The sequence below is a fragment of the Chlamydomonas reinhardtii genome, chromosome 8 (genome assembly GCF_000002595.2).
Source record: "Chlamydomonas reinhardtii strain CC-503 cw92 mt+ chromosome 8, whole genome shotgun sequence".
Lineage (NCBI taxonomy): Eukaryota > Viridiplantae > Chlorophyta > Chlorophyceae > Chlamydomonadales > Chlamydomonadaceae > Chlamydomonas > Chlamydomonas reinhardtii.
Window position 1 is genome coordinate 2,573,055 of NC_057011.1, and position 18,172 is coordinate 2,591,226.

The window sequence follows — 18,172 nt, forward strand, 5'->3', positions numbered from 1 at the left end:
AATTGGTTCCAAACGGCCCCATGCAGCTGTCCCCCGAACTGTCGCCACAAAATGCAAGCGCCTCCCGTTCAGATCGCTATTAGCTTAGAGAGTTCACTTGCAGGTACACTAGCTCGCCACACACCTAACCCATCGTGACCAAAGCTGTCTGTACAAAAGACAAATCCTGACGACAAAGCTTGTCACCCCCCAAAAGCCTCAAGCCAACAGCTGCAGTAGCAGCTATGGATGCCTACGAGAAGATTGAGAAGATTGGCGAGGGCACCTATGGCAAGGTGTACAAAGCCCGCGACATTAATACCGGGAAGCTGGTCGCGCTGAAGAAGTGCCGCCTTGAAATGGAGGAGGAGGGAGTGCCCTCGACAACGCTGCGTGAGATTTCGCTGCTGCAGATGCTCAGCGAGAGCAACCATATTGTCAAGTGAGGAACTGCTGGGGTCTGGTCAGGGGGTGGCCGCTCAATCATCCTACGGATAAGCATCTCAATAGCCTTGATAATCATTGCATACTTTTGATTGCCACGTCAAGGCGAGGACTGCCGGCGTGGGTTGTGGGCAACCCCCTAAATTGAGGCCCCTCGCTCGCGGCTCACAGGCTCCTCTGCGTCGAGCACACCGAGGAGAACAACAAGCCATGCCTTTACCTGGTGAGCACATCGCCACAGGGGGCCAAGGCGTCACGCTGTGCAACTGGCGATGACAGCTCGAATGCTAAATTCGCCGCTGCTCCCACGCGCTGCTCTCTTGCGCGCAGGTCTTCGAGTACCTGAACACGGACATGAAGAAGTGGATGGACCGCCATGGAAAGGGTCCAGCCCACCCGCTGCCTTCTATGCACATCAAGGCAAGCAGGGGCCAGTAGTGGCGTTGTCGTCTTCTCTGGCCCCGGCTCCCCTGCCGTTGGGTTCATGAACCTGCACTGAAGCTCAGGCTTTCATCCTTGCCCGCAACGCAGAGCATGGTCTACCAGCTCATCAAGGGTGTTGCCTACTGCCACATGCACGGCGTGCTGCATCGCGACCTCAAGCCCCAGAACCTGCTGGTGGACGACGAGAAGATGTGCCTCAAGGTCGCTGACCTGGGCCTGGGCCGCCACTTCAGCGTGCCCCTCAAGAGCTACACGCACGAGGTGTGGCGGGCCGCATCCCCGTGTCCTAGGCTGGGCCCAGCTTCCAGCCGTAGTGTTGGTCGCTTTGCAGCACACGGCGTGCCCTCGCTTCGCACTGTATGATTGTTGTTTCCCTGACTCTCAATCTTGGCACGTCTCCCCGCTGTCAACAGATTGTGACCCTATGGTACCGCGCGCCCGAGGTGCTGCTGGGCGCCACCCACTACGCCACCCCCGTGGACATGTGGTCCGTCGGCTGCATCTTCGCTGAGCTCGTGCGCAAGGTGGGTTGGCTTGCTGGCGCCCACACAGTGTGCCTCAGGGAGGCGCCGGTTCATGGGGGTGGGATCGAGGCGCTGTGGCAGCCACTCGCATGCGCCTGAAACAAAGCCCATTGAGCAACTGTTCCCGGGTCGTCGCTTGCTCGTCGCAGGCGCCCCTGTTCCCCGGCGACAGCGAGTACCAGCAGCTGCTGCACATCTTCAAGCTGCTGGGCACTCCCAGCGAGGACACCTGGCCCGGCGTCACCAAGCTGCGCGACTGGTGGGTGTAGGGGCGGAAGTGCTGACGTGCACAGCATGCTTGAAGTCGAGCGCACTTCACCATACGGTATGGCTCGAGATGCTTTCTTGAACTACGGTACCCTTCGGCATGCGTGGTGGCCTTGTCCAACCGCCTTGTGTCTACCTGGTTTCCCCTACCGCCAGGCACGAGTGGCCCCAGTGGCAGCCCCAGGACCTGCACCGCATCTTCCCCAGCCTGGACGACTCGGGCATCGACCTCATGAAGCGCTGCTTCGCCTACGACCCCGCCATCCGCATCTCGGTGAGGCGGGGTTGCATGCTGCTGTGGGGGTCTTGAGGTGGCCGCCTCCTGGCCCACTGGGCTCCACTGCTCACCTAGGCCCGGGCACTTGCTGGATCGCGCGCGCTGCCCAGCTGCATGTCAAGCAGGCTTCCAGCGCCTTGCACCTCTCAATACAAAACCCCGCACCCCCGCAGGCCAAGGAGGCGATCAACCACCCCTACTTTGACGACCTGGATAAGGTGACCGTGGACGCGCTGGAGAGCCAGGAGGTGCGCGACCGCATGGCGGAGGCCGCCGCCGCCAACGTTGTCTGCTGAGAGGGCGTGGGCACGGTGGCGCGTCCACTGCCGGACCCGCTGCGCGTGCAAGGGTGCGAAGTCTGCGCGGCATGTGGACGCACGGGGCTGGGGTTGCGTGGCCTGTGGTGAAGGTGCGCCACTGCGCCGGCCTTTGGCATATTCATTTGAAACCCAATCATTGACGTGTGGTGATGCATCGGACGCGTGGGGTGCTCGCATGTGCACACACACATATGACCTGCAGACATGACGCTGACTGTGGCTGTGATGGCATGTGCCCTATTGTACATACGTAGTATGGGCCCTAAGAATATGTTGACATGACGCTGACTCGGACCAGGGTGGAAGTTGCGTGCTGCGGACTGAAGCAGATGCGGGCCTCGTATCCGTGGGCGGCTACGTGGGTATCTGAGGCCAGCAGGGGCGCCTACATGGGATGGCTTTGGGACAATGGGGCAGTGGTGAGTGCAGCAGAGTGAGCAGTTGCGGGCAAGGCTGCGCCTACACCCCGCTGCCTCCTGCCGGGGTTGCGGCCCCGCAACCTGCTGGCGCTTGCTGTAACGCTCAAACGAGGCGCCACACTGCATCTGTGCCTTGTGATCAAACCGATCCAAATTGCTGAGATGCGTCTTACCTGCTGTCAGTACCTATAATAAGCCTTGCCCTTGCAGCTGCAGCTGGCCTTCTGGCATCTGCGTGTGCGACTGCTCTCCGCCGGCGGGAGGCCACACACAGCGGCTCGCGAGCATCAGTCACTGCAGCCCTGCTTCAATGCGAGGGTCGTTCTGCTGTGCATCTGCTACGGCATAGGCCGTATGGGTGAAGTGGTTGCGGAGTAGTAACAGCTGGGTGCGGGCTTGCTGAGATAACGCAGGATATATCGGTGTCGAAGCCCATGCCAGCGGCGGTCTCTCCCAGGTGGCGCCAGCGCGTGTGTTTACATTTACAACTTATGCTTTGTTGGCACGGGCAGCGTATGTACTGCAGGCGCGTGCGTCAGGTTGCGTGCGGATGGGCTGGGCTGATGCCGCGTTGAGCGGGTTGGCACTTCATGTCAACGCAGTCCCTACATACGGTGCGTAAGAGGCACTGAGTGGAACCCATGCTAACAAAGGCAACGTTTCTGCACGTGCAGCCTGTGGCATGTGCAGCCGCCTTCGGGCTCCAGCACAAACATGATTAGTGATTCTCATACGGTAATAGTCGGACTACCGGTATGGTGTTCGCCTTCGTCATCTCCTAATCTCCTATCCCTCCCAAACAACTTGTCCAAATCTTGAGGCCCAGCTCAAGCACCAGCTAGCCCACATACCGTGCAGCTCCGTGGCTCCATGCCTCCGCGGACCGTTGCGACCTCCCGAAGCCTCCCGCTGCAGCCCCTGCACCGACTTCTATCTCCCAGTGCCCCCACTGGTTTGCTCCGCTGCTTGTCCCGCACATGAACCTTCCAACTCATCCGGCCGACCCGCAACCAAAAGCTGATCAACCACTGTACAACAATAGACTCCACGAATAGACTCCCTGGACACGCACAACTCACCACGCAATTACCATAGGCACATTTGGGTTGAAGGCCACAACGCAAAAACGGCAGATACTGTGCTAAACCGACGGCCCTGCCTGCCGCACCGTACTCTGCACCCGCTGTCGCCACTGCTGCCCTCACTGGCTCACTCCCATTTCCCGCTGCTCCTCGTCAGCGCGCCGCTGCTCGCTCCAGCTCGCCCTCCAGCCATCGCAGCGCAGCTAGCTCTAAGTCCGTGGGCCCTCCCCACGTTTCATCACTCTCCGCCTTGCGCCTAAAGAAGGGAAGCAGCTCATGGCAGCAGTCCTGACCGCGCCGCCGCAGCACTAGCAGCAGCCAGGACGCAGTTGCCCAGTTGCCAGCATGCGCCGCCGCCCACAGCGCCTCCAGCGATACAGCGCTCGGAGCAGCAGACCCCGCGCACGCTCCGGCACCGGCACCAGTAGCGCCCTGCAAGGCGTCATGCGGTGACGGGCCCGGCACGTTGGGAGGTAGAAGCGGGCTGGCTTTCACGCATGTTGTCATGGCAATGGTCCATGCATTGTGCTCGGCTGCCATGCATCTTGTTTGTATGTTCAGTCTTTCAGTCTGCCCCACCAACATCTCCGACTTCGACCAGATCGCCTCCATGGTTCTCGCACCCCCTCCCTCCTCGCCCGCCCCCTGCTCACGGCACCCATTCAAAACCTCACCACGCTCGCGCCCGCCGTGCCGCCTCCCGCCACGCCGGCTGCGTGCTCCTGCTCCTGCTCCAGCAGCCCAAACGCCCACTCAACCGCCTCCACGCTGCCAGCCGCAGCCACCGCAGCCAGGTCCACAGCCGCGCCCCGCTGCTCATGCAGCAGCCGCAGAGTCGACAGGTCCACGCCCGCATCCGTCGCGCATCTCCATACCTCTGACCACGCGGCCACACTGCCCCCTGCCACGGCTCCCGCCATCCATCTCAGCGCCTCACCGCGGCCATGCCAAGCTGCTGCGGTCGCGTGCGACACACCAATCGCAACGCCCCGCGTGCGCAGGCACTCCAGCACCGGCACATGCCCCCCAGCCGCCGCATCCCATACCAGCTCGTCACTCGCCGCCAGCCCCTGCCCCTCTGGCTGATCCAGCAGCCACGTCAGTGCGGCTGTGTTGCCGGCGGCGGCCGCCTCGTTAGTCATACGCACCGCATCTAGCAGCAGCAGGCCGCGCGACCGCACGTGCTGAAGCCGCAGATGCCAGTCAGGAAAGCCCGCTGCGACAAAAAAGGCTGTCTGTGCTACCTCAGACAGAAGCCTTGTTGTTCGTGCCTCATCACCAGGCCCCTGAGGCACGCCGGCCGCCGGACCCTGCGGCGCCTCAGGCACCTGCGGCACGCCCGCTGGATCCTGCCGCTGCAGCGCCCAGTCCACTTTCTCCTTCCAGTCGGGCGTGGGACTGGCGGCGGCGCACTGCGCCATGAAGTGATTGATGACCCTTCGGATGCCAGGAGACGGGTCGTAGTAGAATGAAGCCAACTGCTGAAGCCCGGCTAGGCTGCAGCCCAAAGCAGCCTTGCATGCCAGCATGGCCGGGTGCAGCTGGTCTGGCCCCGCCGTCTCAGCCCAGCGTGCGCACAACTCCGCGAGGCCACCCTCCGCCGCCGCCAGTGCCATGTCAGACGCGTGGCGCAAGTCAGCTGCCGACCGCCGGGCTGCAGCGCCAGCCATGTTCAGGTGTGGCAGCTCCTGCTGCTGCTGCTGCTGCTGCTGCTGCTGCTGTGCCTGGTGTGGTAGTGGTTGCTGCTCCAGCTGTTGATGCTGTTGCTCCAGCCAGCTGACAAGCTCTTCATGACCACCCCAGCACGCCGCAACGCACGCGTCCCGCAGTTGCATGACTGCTTCCATTGGCGACATCTGCTGCAACTCCTCCCGCCGCCGCCAATACCAGCGGCACACCTCCAGCTGCCCCGCCTCCGCGGCGAAACTGAACAGCTGGAGGTTGAAGGTAGAGGGCTCCCGAGACACGAGCTTGTCGCAGACCGACACGCGGCCGGCAAGAGCCGCCGACGCCGCCGGTTCCTCAAATCCGGTGCAGCCGCAGTGCGCCAGCGCGGCCTCCAGGCTGCCGGCGTCGCCCGAGGACGCCGCCAGGCTCAGCAGCCGGCGCCGCTGCGGCAGCGTGAGGCAGCGCCACGGCTCGGGGCGGCCCCAGTGCGCCACGAAGCCGCGCGAGGGCCAGGGCTGGAAAGCCAACGCCAGCCCCAAATGGTCGTTGCCATTGAAGGGCCGCTTGGTCCACTGCGGCAGCGGCTGCGACAAGCGCACGACACGGAACTCGCTGAGACAGCTCGCATAGAGCTTGTTCACTAGCTTGACAGAAGTCGCAATGTCATTGTCGGGGAGGTAGCTCGCTACCACGGAAATGAGCTCTTTGGGCAAATCGCCCCAGTCCTTTGCCATGCCAGAGTCCTCCGAGCGGTTCATGTTTGTTAGCGGTCAATTTAGAAGTTGGAGTTGTGTATATGAGTATACGTGAATACGGAGGTGTTTGAGCATAATTGTTTAACGCAAACTGCACTTAGGAATTTACGCACTGAGATGTCGGTGTGGATTCCGGTCGATGGTCTCGCCGCGGTTGTGCTGGCACGTTCACTCCGAAAGTGGATCTCGTACGTGTCACGGCCCATCCATGATCCCTCGTATCGCTCCTCCCACCGCACATATACAGTTCCCTCGTACGGCAGCCCTTGCACACGGCCAACCCCTGGAAGATGCAAGCCCTGCATCCACGCACCGCACCCATGTGTCCCTTCACTCTCCGCCCATGTATGGTTCATTCCACTCCATACATACAATCTCCACGCACAACTCGCCAACTGACTAAGCTGTGCGCGGGCAAGAAGCTGGCCACACTCGCCGCTGATACCTCCATGCAGGCACAACGGTATGGCATTCTCTCTGCATCGCAGCTGCAGGTGCAACGGGTAGCAGTCAAGCAGTGCACGGGGCACACAGCCACACACAAGCAACACGTGAGACTTGCACGCACCATAACTTACATACTCCGTCAATCCACGTCCCCTCGCGACAGCCCAAGTACATAATGCATCTGGTGTCCAAGTGCGTCACAGCCTCCAACCTCCGCAGCTTGCCACTGCACTGCTTCAGCATGTGATATCACCATCCGTTGTACTGATTGCCGCATACACACCGCTGCCGGATCACACCTCCTCCCACTCACTCTCCTCACCATCCTCCTCCTCCTCCGCCCCCTCTCCGCCCTCCTGGCCTGCCCCGCCGAACAGGCCACCCTCCAGTCCCATCCCCATCCCCATTCCCATCCCATTCCTCATCTGCGCCCCCAGCTCCGCCATCTCATTAATCTTGGCCTCCATGTTCGGCCGCACCTCAGCCGGCGCCCTCGACAGCACCCACTCCAGCTGCACGGGCGTCACCGCGCGCAGCCGCCTCAGCAGGGCCACGACGCCATACCAGGCCTCGGCCGCAATGCGCTCGTGCGGCCGACCCAGGTCCAGCCACCACTTGAGTGCCCCGAAGAAGGGCGCAAACACCTCCACCTGTCGGACCTCCCGCAGCACCAGCCGCAGCCCGGGCGGCCGCGGGGCCAGGCGGCGGTCCAGGGCGAGGTCGGCCATGGCGGGCGTGCGGAGCGCGATGCGCCACAGGGTCGCCTTGTCCACCACCTGCACCAGGCGCAGGTGGCCAGGGCAGGTGGCCGGGGGCGGCCAGGAAGGGCAGTAAGGGCCATTCCAACATCGCCGAGGGCACGCCCCCAGCCGCGGGACACACCCCAGGCACCCAACCTTGGCCACCCGCCCGGCTTCGCGCACGCCACGCGGACCCAGTCGCCCAGTCGCCCGCGCACACCGCGCCACTCCAACGCACCCAGCCGCACCCAATCGCTCCACACCTGCAGGCCTGCTGCCTCCGGCCCCAGCCGCGCCAGCGCCCACTCCAGCGCCTCCACGCTGCCGCCCTCCAGCACCGCCACCAGGTCAATGGGCGCGCCGTGCAGCTCGTGCAGCCGCCGCAGCAGCTCCAGCTCCGCGCCGCCCCTGGCCGCCTCCGAGAGGCAGGCGCCCCAGCCCGGCGCCTTCGCTGCATCGCGGCGCGCCAGGGCCGCCGGGTCCGCGACCAGGAAGCGCATGGGCCCTAGGATCCAGCAGTCACACATCTGCAGCGCCAGCTTCCAGTGGCGTGCCGCAAACACCACCTGCAGCGCTGCCAACACGCCCGCGTGCCCGTGCCGCACCGCCTTGTCCACAAGCTCCCGGCTCACGGCCACGCCGCCAGCGTCCAGCAGGAAGGACAGGGAGGCGGCGTGGCCGCCCTCGATTGCGGCCGCGGCGGCGGCGGCGGGGAAGTGAAGCCTGGGCGCGGCGGCGTGCACTGCAGTAAGGCGCTCTAGATAGGCGGCGTCGGTGCCGCGGGAGCAGGAGCTGTACAGCTCCTGGCAACACATGGCCTCTGCCATCAGGCTGGTGGCGCTGCGCGGCGCTGCAGGTGGCGGCGGCGGCGGCTGCGGCACCGCCCCTGCGGCGGGTCCCGCTCCCGCTCCCGCTCCCGCTCCCGCTCCCGCTCCCGCTCCCGCTCCCGCTCCCGCTCCTGCTCCGGCACCCGCCTCAACGACGAGCGCCGAGGCGGTCGCGGCGGCGGCGGCGGGCACGGCAGGCGGCAAGCCCCACTCTGTCAGCAGCCATTTGGTCTTCTGCCGCCAGTCGGGCGTGGGGCTGCCGGCGGCGCGCGCCAACGCCTCTACCTTCACCTCGTCGGACAGCAGCTGCCCCCCGCCAGGCAGCTGAGCCTGACCGCAGAAGTGCTGCAACTCCGGCAGCGTGCAGCCCAGCGCCACCTCCGGTAGCAGCCTGCTGAAGATCCGAAGCCGATCCTGCTCGCTCGCCCGCTCGCTTGTTTGTTCCCTGTCCGACTCCAAGCCGCTCTGCCCGCCACGTCCCCCCGGCCCCCTCCCCTCCCTCTCGCACTCCCGCTCCGTCCTCCTGGCCCGCGGCGTCTGCCTGGTCCTAGAGCTCCTGCATCAGGGCCGCGTGGCCGTTGCGGGCGGCGCAAGCGGCCAACTGCACCAGGTCGTCAACGCCGGGATTGTGGGACAGCTCCTGTCGCAGCCAGCTCAGCACGGCGGCGTGGCCGCCGTGGCAGGCCTCCTGCGCCGCGTGACCCAGATGGAGCGGGTGGCGCATCGCCGCGCCCAGGAAGTCGCTGCTGGAAGCCAGCCAGCGAAGCGCGTCTAGCTGGCCCTGGGCGCAGGCGACGTATAACGTGGTGGGGTTCAGGCTGCCGGCCTCGCGACGCAGCAGAACCTCCGGCGCCAGGATGGCGCCCACCGCCGCGGCCGAGGCCACAGCCTCGTGGAGCAGGCTGACGCCGCTGTGTGCCAGCGCGGCCTCCAGGCTAGCGGCGTCATGGATGGAGGCGGCCAGGCGCAGCAGCTTGAGCCGCTGCGGCAGCGGCAGCGAGCGCCATGACTCGGCGCGGCCCCAATAATCCACAAACTGGTGCGCTGGCCACGGCAGCTGCGCCACCATGCAGTCCGCGAGAGCCCATGGCCCAGAAATCCTGTGGGAAAGGTGGAAGGCACTGTACGTGCTGCGCAGCGAGCGAGCTGTCTCACCCCTTGAGCGGCTTCAAGTGAAGCAGAACCCGTTCGCATGCAAGTACCCGGCAATTTTGATTCTCATGTCAGGCATGTTAGCTTAGCAAACAGGTCCTCGCCAGGGTCGGCCATGACAGCTTGCGACGGCAGAAGTCTAAGTTTCGGCTGCTGTGGGAGCACAGCGGCATAATCGGGTTTATAAAAGTAAGGGCACTCGTATGTCTATATAAATGCCCGTCAGCCCGCGAGGGCTTGGACGACCGCGCTTCTGAAGTGTTCCGTGCTCCCGGCGCGGCACTGCACCGCCCTGCCTCTGCACGCTCAAGAGCCACATCCTTCTTACGGCTCTGCGCTGCACCGTCCCGCTCTCATGAGCGAGGCCTGCGGAGCCCCGCACATAGCCAGTCCCTAATACACAAGCCCTTGCATACGATCTGGGACACATGAGCGCGGTAGGTGCGGCAGGTCGACCGCACTCATGTGTCCCTTCACCCTCCCACTCCGCCCATGCTTCATCCACTCTACACACTCTCTCCCCACACCATCAGCCAGCCTGTACAAGTGTACCACTCCTACACCTCCACCGTATGCACGGCACGCAGGGCACTGGCACGCGTAACCGCGAATTCCCATGTATGTACGACGTTCCAACGCACCAACTAGAGTACTAAAGCCGCACCAGAGCTGCACAGCACTGCCGTAATGCACTTGCCAAGCATGGCGGCTTGATGACTCCTTACTGCTGCCGTGTAGCGTTACATTGCTCTGCGGCCTTCGCCACACACTTCAGCCCTGCGGCTCCAACACACAACATTCGTTGCACCGTCCGAAGGGGCCCACAGATATCTCTCGCAGCGACGGCCTCACAACTACACCTACATACGGCCTCGCAGATACGGTCTCAAAACTACGGCCCGAACACTACCTAACCGCCAAGCCCGGCCCGCCCGCCTGTATTAGAGTATTAGTCACTGTCCCTTCAGACAAGTGTTCCCCGGTCACGGGAAAAGGGGCTGAGCCCCTCCACAGTCTGAGGCCGAACAACCTCATCGCCCGGACATAGCCGGGGTCGGTTTCCACAGGCACATAGCCAAACTGGGTGCCTAGCAATCACGATGCCACAGCAGAGCCAACCGCAGCCAGACGTAGCACAGTTGTCAACAGCCGCACTACTTGTCATGCCGCAACGCATGCCCTGCCAGCCCCACCGCAGACCGCTACCTAGACACCGCCAGCCGGCTCCTCAGCCTGCGCGCTTGCGCCGCTTCTTGGGCGGCGCTGCGCTCTCCTCCTCCACGTGGCCTTTCCCGCCCCCTCCGCTACCAAGATGCGCGCACGCGCCGCCGCCGCTGCCGCTGCCGCCGCCGCCGCTGCCCCCGCCGCCGCCGCCGCTGCCGCCGCCGCCGCCGCCGCCAGTCTGCAGCGATGCAGGTCGCTTGTGCCCCAGCAGCATCTCCACCAGCGCGTGCCGGATGTTGGTTGCGGAGTTGACGTCACGTCCCTTCAGAAAAACAAGCCGTACAGTAAAGACAGTTAGTACCGTACATAAGCACAACGGCAGATAAGGCAGGGAGCGCGCACATGCACTGGCACGCACCCACGCCGCGCGTACCCCAGCCGATCTTAACGCCGCATGGCAGTTGCGTCGCAGTAGCTAGCCTTATCTCCTCTGCGCTGCGACAAGCCAGCGCGTAGCTCTCACACCGGAACTACAATGGGAAGCTCGCACAATTCCTCGCGGGCCCCTGAACTACTTCAATTGTTCCACAGTGCCGCCTTCCCATTCCGTCGTCCGCACTATGAGCCCTGCTGCTGCCACAGTCTAATGAACGAACAGTCATGATGCAGCCGCAATCCCGGCATGACACCCAACCTATTTGCTGACTCCTCACCTGCCCGTCACCGCTAGAGTCGCCGCTTCCATACTTAAGCCATGCAGCGACCTCCGCGCCGCATCCACCAACATGCAACGCACCCACAGCGCCCATAGCCGACCTGGCGGGCCGGGCCGACACGTTCGCTGGTCGCGTCACCCCAACCTCAGCGCTTGAGGCGCTGAACGCCCTCAGTGGCTGCTTGCTTGCTCGCTCGCATGCGCCGGCTGCCCTGCCGCTGCCTGCTGCCCACTGCTACCGGCGCACGTAGATCTTGACTGCCCTCTCCACCATCAACCGCCACTTGGACGCGCTGTCCTTGCCGCGCTGGCCGTTGGGGCCGCGCAGCGAGGTAAACTCAGTCACCGCGCCCTGGGTGGGCGGAAAGGAAGGACAGTGGGGGAGGTTGGGAGGCGGCCGGGTTGGGAGGGCAGGCCGAGACAAGGAGGGTGACAAGGAGCAAGAGATCCAGGCACACAAAGCTGCCCACACACAGGCAAACAACGCAGTCCCACACACGCCACACCTGCCTCCTATGACCCGCCCCCGCCTCACCTGGCGGCACCTGCCCCGACGTCCGCGCCCGCTCCTGGATGGACGCGGGCCGCATCCGCATCCGCCTCCTTGAACTGCATACTACATGTCAACTCCACTGGCGGACCCGCAACCATGTCTTTGCAACATCACTATCGATGCAGCCGGCGTGCTTGGACACACCAGCAACACCCCCACCCCACCCAAGCGTGAGCTTTTGGCCCCTGCTCCACACCAGTCCCCAACTACCGCCTACCCACACGTGCTGGCTGGCTAAGTCATTCATGCACACAGAGGCTGAACGTTTGAATGCCAACCACTCGGCCGACGACCCTACCTACTCTGCACCCGCTGCCCTCACTCCCATTTCCCACTGCTCCTCGTCAGCGCGCCGCTGCTCGCTCCAGCTCGCCCTCCAGCCATCGCAGCGCAGCTAGCTCTGAGTCCCTGGCCCTTCCCCATACTTTGCTCTCCACCTTACGCCCAAAGAAGGGAAGCAGCTCATGGCAGCAGTCCTGACCGCGCCGCCGCAGCACTAGCAGCAGCCAGGACGCAGTTGCCCAGTTGCCAGCCCGCGCCGCCGCCCACAGCGCCTCGAGCGACGCAGGGCTCGGAGCAGCAGACCCCGCGCACACTCCGGCACCGGCACCGGTAGGATCCTGCAAGGCGTCATGCGGTGGCGGGTTCGGCACGCTGGGAGGCAGAAGCGGGCTGACTTTGACGCATACTGCCAGTGCAGTGTTCCATACAACGCGCTCGGCTGCCATGCATCTTGTTTGTATGTGCAGCCTGCGCCGCCAACATCTCCGACTTCGACCAGACCGCCTCCATTTGTTCTCGCGCCCCCTCCTTCCTCGCCCGCTGCCCCGCCCACGGCACCCATCTGAAACCTCACCACGCTCGCGCCCGCCGTGCCGCCTCCCGCCATGCCGGCTGCGTGCTCCTGCTCCTGCTCCAGCAGCCCAAACGCCCACTCAACCGCCTCCACGCTGCCAGCCGCAGCCACCGCAGCCAGGTCCACAGCCGCGCCCCGCTGCTCATGCAGCAGCCGCAGAGTCGACAGGTCCACGCCCGCATCCGTCGCGCATCTCCATACCTCTGACCACGCGGCCACACTGCCCCCTGCCACGGCTCCCGCCATCCACCTCAGCGCCTCGCCGCGGCCATATGCAGCCGCTGCGGTCGCATGCGTAATATCAAACACCAAGCCCCGCGCGCGCAGGCACTCCAGCACCGGCACATGCCCCCCAGCCGCCGCATCCCATACCAGCTCGTCACTCGCCGCCAGCCCCTGCCCCTCTGGCTGATCCAGCAGCCACGTCAGTGCGGCTGTGTTGCCGGCGGCGGCCGCCTCGTTAGTCATACGCACCGCATCTAGCAGCAGCAGGCCGCGCGACCGCACGTGCTGAAGCCGCAGATGCCAGTCAGGAAAGCCCGCTGCGACAAAAAAGGCTGTCTGTGCTACCTCAGACAGAAGCCTTGTTGTTCGTGCCTCATCACCAGGCCCCTGAGGCACGCCGGCCACCGGATCCTGCGGCGCCTCAGGCCCTTGCGGCACGCCCGCCGGATCCGGCTGCTGTGTCGCCCAGTCCACTTTCTCCTTCCAGTCGGGCGTTGGACTGGCGGCTGCGCATTGGGCCATGAAGTGATTGCGGACCCTTCGGATGCCAGGAGACAGGTCGTAGTAGAATGAAGCCAACTGCTGAAGCCCGGCTAGGTTGCAGCCCAAAGCAGCCTTGCATGCCAGCATGGCCGGGTGCAGCTGGTCTGGCCCCGCCGTCTCAGCCCAACGTGCGCACAACTCCGCGAGACCACCCTCCGCCGCCGCCAGTGCCATGTCAGACGCGTGGCGCAAGTCAGCTGCCGACCGCCAGGCTGCAGCGCCAGCCATGTTCAGGTGTGACAGCTCCTGCTGCTGCTGCTGCTGCTGCTGCTGCTGTGCCTGGTGTGGTAGTGGTTGCTGCTCCAGCTGTTGCTGCTGTTGCTCCAGCCAGCTGACAAGCTCTTCATGACCACCCCGGCACGCCATAACGCACGCATGGCGCAGTTGCATGACTGCTTCCATTCGCGACATCTGCTGCAACTCCTCCCGCCGCCGCCAATACCAACGGCACACCTCCAGCTGCCCCGCCTGCGCGGCGAAGCTGAACAGCTCGCAGGTTGTGGTAGAGGGCTCCAGAGACACGAGCTTGTCGCAGGCCGACACGCGGCCGGCAAGAGCCGCCGACGCCGCCGGTTCCTCAAATCCGGTGCAGCCGCAGTGCGCCAGCGCGGCCTCCAGGCTGCCGGCGTCGCCCGAGGACGCTGCCAGGCTCAGCAGCCGGCGCCGCTGCGGCAGCGTGAGGCAGCGCCACGGCTCGGGGCGACCCCAATGCGCCACAAAGTCGCGCGAGGGCCAGGGCTGGAAGGCCGACGCCAGTCTAGCAAGGACGTAGCGACTGAAGTAGTGCCGCTGGGTCCACTGCGGCAGCGGCTGCGACAGGCGCACGACACGGAACTCGCTGAGACAGCTCGCATAGAGCTTGTTCACTAGCTTTACAGAAGTTGCGATGTCATTGTCGGGAAGGTAGCTCGCTATTGCGGAAATGAGCTCGTTGGGCAAATCGCCCCAGTCCCTTGTCTCGCCAGAGTCCTCCAGAAGATTCATCTTTGTTAGGCAATATTACAATTGGCAGTTTGTGCACTTTTAAGTTGTCGGTGTATGGCCAGGAGTCCTGGTCTCCTGGACTCCGACCGATGGGTCTCGCCGCGTTTGTGTGCATGGACAGTTCCCGCGATCGTCCCAAAACAGAACTCGCACGTCTCGCGGCCCAGCTACTCCCCTGCCATCGCTCCTCCCACCGCACATATTCCTAATACACCAGCCCTTGCACACGACCTGCCGCAGCGCACCCATGAGTCCCTCCACCTCTGCCCATGCTTCATCGACTCCACACACTCGCTCCACGCACACACAGCCGACCTCGACACCTCCACCTCCACCATGTGCACGGCACACAGGGCACACTGGCACACGTGTCTGCAGGCACTTGAGCACTACAGCTGCGCAGCACTTCGGCAGCTCCCATGCCACAAATTGAATCATCGAACCTTGCACATTTCCTTGTGAGCCCTGAACTACTTTGATCGTTCCTCACCGCCTTCCCATTTCATGCCTCGGATGCTGGTAGGTGGATTCCTCAATGCCAACGGTCGAGAGCCGAACCCACACATCACACATCAAGTGACACCACACACATCCCGTCCGCACGACACGCCCTGCTGCGGCATGACGCAGCAGCGCATGAGGGTCTCGAACCCCGGCACAACGCTTGGAGCCCTTCAACCCCCTAACCAGCCCCGCATCCCAACCTCGCCACGTGCCCGCAGCAGCGCACACATTCCCTTAGAGCAAGCCCGCCGTCATGCACGTCACCCCAACCTCAGCCCTTGAGGCGCTGAACACCCTCAGTGGCTGCTTGCTCGCTCGCTCGCATGCGCCGGCTGCCCTGCCGCTGCCTGCTGCCAGCTGCTACCGGCGCACGTAGATCTTGACTGCCCTCTCCACCATGAGCCGCCACTTGGACGCGCTGTCTTTGCCGCGCTGGCCGTTGGGGCCGCGCAGCGAGGGAAACTCAGTCACCGCACCCTGGGTGGGCGGGAAGGAAGGACAGAGGGAGAGGTTGGGAGGCGGTCGGGTTGGGAGGGCAGGTCGAGACAAGGCGGGTGACGAGGAGCAAGAGAGATCCAGGCACACAAAGCTGCAGACAGACAGGCAAACAGCGCAGCCTTCCCACACACGCCCCCACACTCACACTCACACGCCCTCGCCCGCCCCCTCACCTGCGCATCCAGAAACAGTATGTGCAGCGTCTCCCCGCGGCCGCAGCTGAGGATCTCGCCGGCGAATGCGTCGTTGAGTGCGGTGGCCAGGTCGCCGCGCGTCTGCAGCGCCGCGCGAGGCAGCCTCAGGCCCCAGCGCACGCCCGCGTGGAACACCTTGACGCTGCGAGGGTCTGGACAGGGGGCGGCGTGGGGGCGGGGCGGAGAGGGGCGCCATGGGATGTCTGTTTGGTCAAGGTGGGGTAGAGAAGGAAGATACGACAGTCCCGATGCGGACTCGTGGGTGGTTGGGTGTGTGGGTGCAACGCGTAACATTGTACGGTGCACGGTTTGGCGGAGGCACGGTCAACCGCTGCGGAGCGGAGTCATGCTGTGCTTTCACAGGTAGGCTGCAATTGAACACATCGCACGCCGCGCCTGCGACTGGCCTTACCTGGCACCTGCCCCGACGTCCGCGCCTGCTCCCGCACGGCGCAGCTAGCCGCGGCTGCGGCGGCCTCCAGCGGCGTCGCAGGAGGAGGTGGGGGAGGCGGCTGCGCCGCAGGCGCTGCCGCAGTCTCCGCTGCCGGCGGCTGCTCCTGCGGCTCCTGCTGCCTGTGCGCCTCTACTGCTTCGCCAGCTGCACCGCTGCCGCCAGCCCCACCAGCGCCAGCGGCGCCACCACTAGCACCACCAGCACCACAAGCGCCGCCAGCAGCGGCGCCGGCCTGAGCGCGGAGGTCTGCGTCCCTCCTGCCACCGGCCTCCTGCAACAGCGTAACAATCGGACCAAGGCACAGCAGACACAACGGTCACGACAACGCTCAGCCAGTCAGTAGGGACACAGTTGGCGTAACTTCACAATCCCCCAAGCCATGATGTCTGATGTGCGGTCACGGGAGGCACCGGGCACCAGACACGAGCACCCATCCGGCCCAGCCAACACAGCAGTGCGCACGCACGCGCGCGCACACACACACGCACACGCGCACGCGCACGCGCACGCACACGCACACGCACACGCACACACCTGGGTCGCCGCCGCTTTGCCTTTGCGCGCCTGGCCGCCTCCACCGCCGCGCTCCTCCCGCTCCCTGTCTCGCTCCCTGTCACGCTCCTTGTCCCGCTCACGCTCACGAGAGCGGTGCTTCTCCCTGTCCCCGTCTTTGTTGCGGTCCCGGTCGCGCTCCCTGTCCCCGTCTTTGTTGCGGTCCCGGTCGCGCTCCCTGTCCTTGTCCTTCTCTCGATCACGATCACGCTCCCTGTCCCTGTCCCTGTCCCTGTCGCGTGCCCGCTCACGCTCGCGATCACGCTCGCGGTCGCGGTTTCGCGGCTGCTGCTCCTGTTCGCGTACGCGTTCGCCGTCCCGTTCGCGATCCCGCGTACGGTCCCTATCTCGGTCCTGGTCCCGCTCTGACCTTCCCCGGTCACGCTGCTTTTCCCGGTCCCGGTCACTTTCGCGACCTCGCTCGCGGTCCTTGTCGCGGCCAGCTGGCAGCGGCTGGTATTCATGCTGCTGTAACGGGTGGCTGGAGGGGTTATGCTGTTGCAGTTGCTTCTGCTTCTGCTGTGGCCTCCCGGCTACTGCCTCCCGCTCGCCCGCACTGGCGTCGTCCCGGCTGCCGCCACCTGCAGCACACAAGTGCAGTGTTGAGGACAGGCATGTTAGCTGCTGGCAATCAGCCTGCACCTAAAAGTTCACACGTGCACGCCGGTCTTTGAACTCCAGAGGCAGCACCATCTTCATCCCCATCCCGCACGCCGGGCACCCACGCCTTACAACGTAAAGTGTATAAGAGCGTGCCCCTGCGTATCCCCAACGTCGCGCCAGGTCGTTGCACGCGCGCACGCTCTCTCCTCACACGGGTCTCTGCTGTCATCCAAGTTCCGGTACACACATGTACGGTACCTGCTTTGTGGCGCTTCGGCGGCGGCGGCGCCCCCGACCCCGACTGCGTGCCGGAGCCGCTGCGCGTGGCCGTGGTGTGCGTGGACTCGTACTCCTCCTCCTCGCCCGCCTGGCCCCCGCCCCTCCCGCCTCCTCCTGCTTCTCCTCCGCGTCGAGGATGCGTGCCTACGTCGCGGTCCGAGCCATTCCCCTCCTCCGTACTGCTGTCGTCCAGGCCTTGCACCCGCCGCTGGCGCTGCTGCCCCTGCCCGTGCCCGCCGTGAGGCGGCGAGCGGCGCCGGTGCTCGCCGCCGCTGCGCCCGCCCTCGCCGTCTCGCTCCCGGTCCTGGCGGGAGCGCTTGCCCCCGCCCCCGCCGGCCCCCTCGGAGCGCGTCTCCTTGTCCCGCGGGTGGGGTGGGAGCCTGGAGTCGCTGCTGGGGTGCGGCGCTCCGCCGCGGCGGGAGGTGCGGGTTAGGCCGTTGAGCTCGCGATGCAGCTGCCGAACGAGGGCTTCGCTTTCAGGATCTATTTCCGCGGCCATACGGCGATACTAGGCAGTCGCCAGGGCACAAGCAGCACAGAACCCACAGTCAAGCAATGTAATTCCCGCGTTATTCTGCCAGCTACCAAGCCGAGCGCTACTAGCTAGCGTGTCTGTGGTACAACAGGTAGTTTCTATTGCCAGCGGTGCAGCCTCGGTGCTTGGCCACCATCGGGCTTCGCGCCATCGGGCTCGGCACGACCG

The 18,172-nt window shown here is 64.8% G+C and overlaps 5 protein-coding genes across 5 annotated transcripts; 1 reads left to right on the forward strand and 4 right to left on the reverse strand.

Annotated features, from left to right (window-relative positions):
• Window positions 1–100: 100 nt before the first annotated feature.
• CHLRE_08g372550v5 (uncharacterized protein) lies at window positions 101–2,787 on the forward strand. Its single transcript, XM_001701247.2, has 8 exons — window positions 101–421; window positions 595–646; window positions 754–843; window positions 955–1,128; window positions 1,281–1,391; window positions 1,541–1,650; window positions 1,815–1,932; window positions 2,109–2,787. The coding sequence occupies exons 1-8, from the start codon at window positions 225–227 to the stop codon at window positions 2,229–2,231; spliced, it is 975 nt and encodes a 324-aa protein (XP_001701299.1). The 5' UTR covers window positions 101–224; the 3' UTR covers window positions 2,232–2,787.
• A 521-nt stretch (window positions 2,788–3,308) lies between these two features.
• Window positions 3,309–6,281, reverse strand: CHLRE_08g372600v5 (uncharacterized protein). Its single transcript, XM_001701280.2, has 2 exons — window positions 4,431–6,281; window positions 3,309–4,188 (listed from the first exon to the last, which is right to left on the reverse strand). The coding sequence occupies exons 1-2, from the start codon at window positions 6,180–6,182 to the stop codon at window positions 3,910–3,912; spliced, it is 2,031 nt and encodes a 676-aa protein (XP_001701332.2). The 5' UTR covers window positions 6,183–6,281; the 3' UTR covers window positions 3,309–3,909.
• Window positions 6,282–6,355: 74 nt separating this feature from the next.
• Window positions 6,356–9,461, reverse strand: CHLRE_08g372650v5 (uncharacterized protein). The gene is made up of 3 exons (XM_043065060.1): window positions 8,748–9,461; window positions 7,630–8,584; window positions 6,356–7,402 (listed from the first exon to the last, which is right to left on the reverse strand). The coding sequence occupies exons 1-3, from the start codon at window positions 9,260–9,262 to the stop codon at window positions 6,920–6,922; spliced, it is 1,953 nt and encodes a 650-aa protein (XP_042922061.1). The 5' UTR covers window positions 9,263–9,461; the 3' UTR covers window positions 6,356–6,919.
• A 1,514-nt stretch (window positions 9,462–10,975) lies between these two features.
• On the reverse strand, window positions 10,976–14,341 carry CHLRE_08g372716v5 (uncharacterized protein). The gene is made up of 4 exons (XM_043065061.1): window positions 14,241–14,341; window positions 12,634–14,139; window positions 11,760–12,397; window positions 10,976–11,576 (listed from the first exon to the last, which is right to left on the reverse strand). The coding sequence occupies exons 1-3, from the start codon at window positions 14,253–14,255 to the stop codon at window positions 12,122–12,124; spliced, it is 1,797 nt and encodes a 598-aa protein (XP_042922062.1). The 5' UTR covers window positions 14,256–14,341; the 3' UTR covers window positions 10,976–11,576; window positions 11,760–12,121.
• Window positions 14,342–14,388: 47 nt separating this feature from the next.
• Window positions 14,389–18,071, reverse strand: CHLRE_08g372750v5 (uncharacterized protein). Its single transcript, XM_043065062.1, has 5 exons — window positions 17,449–18,071; window positions 16,570–17,168; window positions 15,994–16,306; window positions 15,561–15,733; window positions 14,389–15,366 (listed from the first exon to the last, which is right to left on the reverse strand). The coding sequence occupies exons 1-5, from the start codon at window positions 17,966–17,968 to the stop codon at window positions 15,250–15,252; spliced, it is 1,722 nt and encodes a 573-aa protein (XP_042922063.1). The 5' UTR covers window positions 17,969–18,071; the 3' UTR covers window positions 14,389–15,249.
• Between the last annotated feature and the right edge of the window lie 101 nt (window positions 18,072–18,172).

Excerpts from the sequence above, each read along its gene's own strand:
- CHLRE_08g372750v5 (XM_043065062.1), bottom strand. The coding sequence starts at position 17,968 with ATGGCCGCGGAAATAGATCCTGAAAGCGAAGCCCTCGTTCGGCAGCTG. Across the intron at positions 17,169-17,448 it reads GCCGAAGCGCCACAAAGCAG|GTGGCGGCAGCCGGGACGAC; the intron begins GTACCGTACATG and ends TGTGTGCTGCAG. Across the intron at positions 16,307-16,569 it reads GCAAAGCGGCGGCGACCCAG|GAGGCCGGTGGCAGGAGGGA; the intron begins GTGTGTGCGTGT and ends ACGCTGTTGCAG.
- CHLRE_08g372650v5 (XM_043065060.1), bottom strand. The coding sequence starts at position 9,262 with ATGGTGGCGCAGCTGCCGTGGCCAGCGCACCAGTTTGTGGATTATTGG. Across the intron at positions 8,585-8,747 it reads CACGCGGCCCTGATGCAGGA|GCTGCTACCGGAGGTGGCGC; the intron begins GCTCTAGGACCA and ends GATCTTCAGCAG. Across the intron at positions 7,403-7,629 it reads CGGAGGCAGCAGGCCTGCAG|GTGGTGGACAAGGCGACCCT; the intron begins GTGTGGAGCGAT and ends CGCCTGGTGCAG.
- CHLRE_08g372600v5 (XM_001701280.2), bottom strand. The coding sequence starts at position 6,182 with ATGAACCGCTCGGAGGACTCTGGCATGGCAAAGGACTGGGGCGATTTG. Across the intron at positions 4,189-4,430 it reads GCACGGCGGGCGCGAGCGTG|GGCGCTACTGGTGCCGGTGC; the intron begins GTGAGGTTTTGA and ends GACGCCTTGCAG.
- CHLRE_08g372716v5 (XM_043065061.1), bottom strand. Across the intron at positions 12,398-12,633 it reads GCACGGCGGGCGCGAGCGTG|GATCCTACCGGTGCCGGTGC; the intron begins GTGAGGTTTCAG and ends GACGCCTTGCAG.
- CHLRE_08g372550v5 (XM_001701247.2), top strand. The coding sequence starts at position 225 with ATGGATGCCTACGAGAAGATTGAGAAGATTGGCGAGGGCACCTATGGC. Across the intron at positions 1,392-1,540 it reads TCGCTGAGCTCGTGCGCAAG|GCGCCCCTGTTCCCCGGCGA; the intron begins GTGGGTTGGCTT and ends TGCTCGTCGCAG. Across the intron at positions 1,651-1,814 it reads GTCACCAAGCTGCGCGACTG|GCACGAGTGGCCCCAGTGGC; the intron begins GTGGGTGTAGGG and ends CCCTACCGCCAG.